The following is a 5,228-nucleotide window of genomic DNA, read 5'->3' on the forward strand; positions in this document are numbered from 1 at the left end:
CACAAACAGCAATATGGCTCCAAGAAAAAGTTGTCATACCTCAGTGTTTGGACCAAACCGCATTAGTTTACCATGGTTAAGTAAGAAATTGAGGTAAAATTGGTATTATAATCAACAATTGCTAAGTGATACCATTGTACATAAAAATACATGTCATGTATTCTTGGATTGGTCTAAAAATTGGGTATGAGTAAATTTTTCCAACACAGTCATATTAGAAAGATAAAATGGATGGTTAACTGAAAAAAACAATTTAGATAAAATAGATGTCCGGTGCACAAAGTATCCCCACTTCACGCAGGGTCCGAGGAAGGGCCAAATCCCAAGGGGTGTGAGGTAGGCAGCCTAGCATGATGCAAGCATCAGTAGCTGATTTCACGGTTCGAACTTGTGGCCTATAGGTCACACAGAGACAAGAATACAAACCTGTGACCTATAAGGTCATACAGAGACAAAGAATACCGTTGCTCCAAGACTCCCTTTAGACAAATTAGATGGTTAACGGAAAAACCATTTCATCCAAAAGAATCAAAAGAGGTACAAAGTGAGTAGCATTATTAGGTACTTGGACACATCAATGCTAAACACTGGAGGGACAAAATTTTAGCCAAGCCCAAATAGCACATTCTTCACCATGTAAATGAAGGGATAACATATGTAGGATGTGCATTGTTTTGCAAGGCAAGAGCATGTATAGAGTTATCATCTGCGACCTCTCCAAATTTGTCAAGTCCAAGTTCAGTAGCATGGATTCCACATGTAATAAATGCGGATGCAATTCCAGCTGCATTTGCACCTTTGATATCATGGTGGAGGGAGTCTCCTATGGCAATACAATCAGAGGCATCCTCAGCAGCCATTTTCATAGCTGACTTGTATATTATCTGCAAGGAGTTATGAGATTGTTCAATGATGTTCAGAAGATATCCAGTGGGACAATAGAAGCAGAGAAAAGGTCAGACAATCCAATGGATCATGTACATAAGCATAAGAACTATGTTCATGTTATTTGACAAATTCAGTGTGACATTGTAGTGTGTTTTTGAATCCCCCTTGTATAAATTCAAGGCTCTGCCACTGCATAGGACCGTATAAAAAAGAATGATTAATTTTAAGATCTATAAAACGAAGTGCCTTAAATCTTACAGCTACCAGTAACTAGGCTCACAAGAAATACTCCAAGAAATAACAATTTGTAGAACCTTAGAAACAAAGGATAAATGCAACTTGATATACTGGTCTTCTATTGCTTACACTTTCCTATGTTTTGCTCTAATTTGAGATCTTTTCCTTTATTCAATAGAATCTGATTGCCAATTCTCTCATATGTTTTCTGAACCTATAGAACAGATAAACACACGAGTATCTCGTAAGAAAAGAGGAAAACATATACTGATTACACTTCACCTTATCAGGTTTACCCATCCATTTTACTTCACCGCCAAGTTTTTCATATGTGGCCGCCAATGTTCCTGGAAAACAAATCCAAGAGAAGGATCTCAGTCATGAATCTAGAAATGGAGAAAGACAAGATGCAGGGTGGAAGTTTGTAATGCAGTTCAATGATAATTAGAATGAAATCAGTTGGTGTGAGAATTAGTGGAACCTTAAGAAAAAGATATTGTCGTCTTAAACAGTTTAATAGATAAACTGAATGCTAATATCAACGCTGTTTTCCTTGTTTTATCAAGATATGTCCCCTAAAGTATAAAGTAACTAAACATCCAAAGCATGGGTGCCAGAAAAATATTCTTACCGGGCATAACACGCAGAGCCCTAACCTCAACAGTTACAAAATCAGGATTTGCTACCACCATGGGAATTTTTTTAGTAGCACACTGCTCCAGTATTTTTTCAAGATCATCAAGTTTCATGGGAAGTGCGGCTCCAGAAGAAAGCCCCAAGGCTTCAGTTCCATGAGCCAAAATAAAATCGGCTCCCTGAGCATTTTCCACAACTTCTAGTCCGAGGCTCTAACAAAAAAACAAGTGCCTTTTAGTGAGAAAGACAACATGTTCTTCAATTCAAACACTCGTGAAAACAATGGAGACGGAGATGCAACTGAAACTCTTCAACATCAAAACATAAGAGCCACACTTGGACATTATTCTAAGGAACTCAGATATACCTCAAGAGATATAGCACCCCTGTCACTCCAAGTCATGTGAATACATGATCTTCCCAAGGAGGCAAACCAAGCGTCATCTCTCCTGCCCATATTCAAATGTAAAGAAACACATTCACTTACATATACGGGAAAAGCTAATGCAAATACCTTGTTAATTTGACATTCTTTTATTTGGGATTGGGGAATGAGGATTAAGCGAAAATAACAGAAAACTAATGAATGAATAAACGATGCACTGGAGAATTAGTTACTTCACCATTTTTAGTTGATAATCTGTAGTTCAATGCTCATCTAAACTGATAGACACAACATGTGATTTCCTTAAGTTTCTGTTCAAAATAGCGACAGTTCTAAAAGAAATTGCAAAATAAAAAATGACACAATGTGAGGGATGAATGAGAAAAGCAGCAGTGATAATCGTTGGAGGTGACTATGTGGGAGGAGCCAATTGGTAGTTGAAACATCAAGTGAGACATGCATAATACAAGAGATTTAAAGCACCTTACGTTCAAACATCTTAATAGTTTGAAGTTAAATTTAGAATGATCAATAGAAAACAAAGAGATTCTCATATAAGAGATCTATATGAAGCAGATATGCTACAGAATAACTCCCAAAAAGATGATCAATAGAAAGTTATCAAAGAAATTATCATATAGGAAATCTACAGGCAGAGGCATGCTATTGAATAAATCACAAATTGAATCATGATATAATTTGTCCAGTAATATGCAACCTTTGAAGATACTGATGTGTTAATTCTCCACTGGTAATGGCACCAATAAAGAGTGATGGATCAAATCCAAGGCTCCTCAATTTTTCCAGGGTTGTAGATGCTCTTCTTGAAGAATTACTAACGATTACCATCTTTGCACCATAAGTTGCCAACTTTTCCACTGCTTAACATCATTAGTTATCCACTAAGGAAAAACTAAAACAGTAAGGAACCACTCAAAGTATATATAGACAAGCTTACCAAAATCTCAAAGCTAATAGATGAAAACGTACATGTCGAAATGGCACCAGGATAAGGTTGTTTCCCATCATGAAGGACTCCAAACTGATCCAGAAACCATGCCTGAAGACAAGTTACAGTAGAATCTTTAGAAAGATACATGAAAAACGGTTCACATACTGAGTACATTAAAACCTCAGTTCAAACAGAATTCTTAGAAATGTGTTGATGCATCTAAGTATAACTAGATTTAATACCCTAAGGATCAACCATCATACTTGCAGCTCCGATGAGCGTCCCAACAACCCAATATCCTCTATTCATCCCATTTAGAGGAAATATAGTAAACTGACTAAGTACTACAATTATTTAACTCTCCAGAGCAGATACTGCAACATTCATGAGATTGATATGGCGTTAAAATATTTTCCTTGATGATTTTCTAATGATTAGTTGTCTTAAATTAATCAAAATGTTCTTCTAAATGAAAATAATTTATAAAAAAACAGGGGGAAATGACTTATTGTAATTGATGGGCGCAAGTCATTTTCCTCTATAGCTACTGATCCACGTATCTCGTTTCAACCAACATATTAACATTATTGGCAACCTTCAATACTCAAATATCATCAAGAAACCACCCTCGCCCCCATCTCCATATCCTACTATTGAATATCCCACGTTGGTTGGGATTGGAGTATTGGACTCCTTATATGGACTTGGACAATCCTCACCTTTTGGGGTTGAGTTAGGCCAAGGTTCATTTCTTTATCATTTATTTTTTTACCCCGCACCTCGACTAATCCACCTCAATATATACTTCAACCTGCTTTAAGAGACCACCCTAAAACGGTAAAATGATAAATAAAGTGGCATTCCAAGGCTAAGAAAACTTCAGGAAAAATATGTTCCATAGAAAAAAAAAATTACATCACATAGAGCACAAAGTTTGGAACTTTTTTATCCCATTTTACATTTTTACTTGTCGGGGCAACATTTATGTTATTCCTAATCGACATTTCACATATGTTCTTAATACAGTAGTTATAAACATGTTCCAAGAAAAATATCAGATTTTTGGACAGTCAGATTAAAGAACATTCAGTACCTTGAATCGGCGAGTTTCAGCTAGCTCTTGAATTCCATTCAAAGTTTGAAATTTTAGCTCGTTTGGCTTTGATGATTGAGCTGATACGCATCTTCCAATCATGGTTTAACTCCTTTCTCTGTATGTCTGAATTGCGATTGAGGTTTACTGTTCTTTCTTGCCCAATTAGAAATTAGCCTATTCAGCCCCAACTCCCACCCCCTACGCACAACTGCCTCACCCCCCACCCCCACCCCCATAAAAAAAATTCCCGGAAAAAACATAAATAGAAAAAAAAACAGAAAATTAATTATTTAAGTAGTAAATTCGGAAAAAATATTGGAAGTTGATGAGTCGAAAATAAAAGGCGAAATGGCTTCGTGACCACTTAAACTTGTATTGGATTTTAAAGCCGATATATAAACTTTTGATTTCCCATTTTAGCACCTCAATTCAACCAATTGAGTATAAATAAACCCCTTCGTCAGAGCGTGTAGCTCAATTGCCTGACAGGAAGAACACGTCAAATTCTAAGACCATTTATTATTTTACATGTGTCATTTGTGGGTCCCTTTTCCTTAAACTAATTTATCAAAAAAAAATTCTTATTTTACTTCTTTCACTGTTTCTTCTACAACTTTTAGCGCTACGGTCCGAGAAAAAAATCTCAGCCATAACCTGACCACATGCCTCAATCACGCATGAACTTCCATAAAATCCATTCCATCTTTCACTTTTAATAAAATCCATAGAATTCATACCCCCAGTCATAGAGCTGATGAGGCACCTGTTAAAATTCCGTGAAGGCATCAAGAGAGCCGGCGAGGCTATGTCCAAAAAGGACATTAATGGTGAAATCAGAAAGAGAGAAGAAGTCGGACTCCGTAAGTGGGATTTTCTGGCTAAAACTCGACAATTTTCCAATGGTCTTTCTCTTTTCTCTATCTATCTTCCAGTTTGAGATGGATACAAAAAATAGAGATGGAGTTAATGTGGGAGAAAGGATTGACAGATTTGTTTTGACAAAATTCATTGCTTTTTTTTTGTTTTTCACTATG

The 5,228-nt window shown here is 36.4% G+C and overlaps 1 protein-coding gene across 1 annotated transcript; it reads right to left on the minus strand.

Annotated features, from left to right (window-relative positions):
• Nucleotides 1–239: 239 nt before the first annotated feature.
• Nucleotides 240–4,384, minus strand: LOC107784578 (uncharacterized). The gene is made up of 7 exons (XM_016605723.2): nt 4,192–4,384; nt 3,137–3,206; nt 2,865–3,024; nt 2,129–2,210; nt 1,757–1,973; nt 1,408–1,472; nt 240–884 (listed from the first exon to the last, which is right to left on the minus strand). The coding sequence occupies exons 1-7, from the start codon at nt 4,291–4,293 to the stop codon at nt 630–632; spliced, it is 951 nt and encodes a 316-aa protein (XP_016461209.1). The 5' UTR covers nt 4,294–4,384; the 3' UTR covers nt 240–629.
• Between the last annotated feature and the right edge of the window lie 844 nt (nt 4,385–5,228).

The sequence above is a fragment of the Nicotiana tabacum genome, chromosome 1, assembly GCF_000715075.1.
Source record: "Nicotiana tabacum cultivar K326 chromosome 1, ASM71507v2, whole genome shotgun sequence".
Taxonomy (NCBI): Eukaryota; Viridiplantae; Streptophyta; class Magnoliopsida; order Solanales; family Solanaceae; genus Nicotiana; species Nicotiana tabacum.

What these genes read in the sequence shown, in the direction of transcription:
- LOC107784578 (XM_016605723.2), bottom strand. Translation starts at nt 4,293, where the DNA reads ATGATTGGAAGATGCGTATCAGCTCAATCATCAAAGCCAAACGAGCTA. An exon ending in CTGAAACTCGCCGATTCAAG is followed by an intron (nt 3,207 to 4,191) that starts GTACTGAATGTT and finishes ACTTGTCTTCAG; the next exon opens with GCATGGTTTCTGGATCAGTT. An exon ending in TCCTGGTGCCATTTCGACAT is followed by an intron (nt 3,025 to 3,136) that starts GTACGTTTTCAT and finishes GATGTTAAGCAG; the next exon opens with TGGAAAAGTTGGCAACTTAT.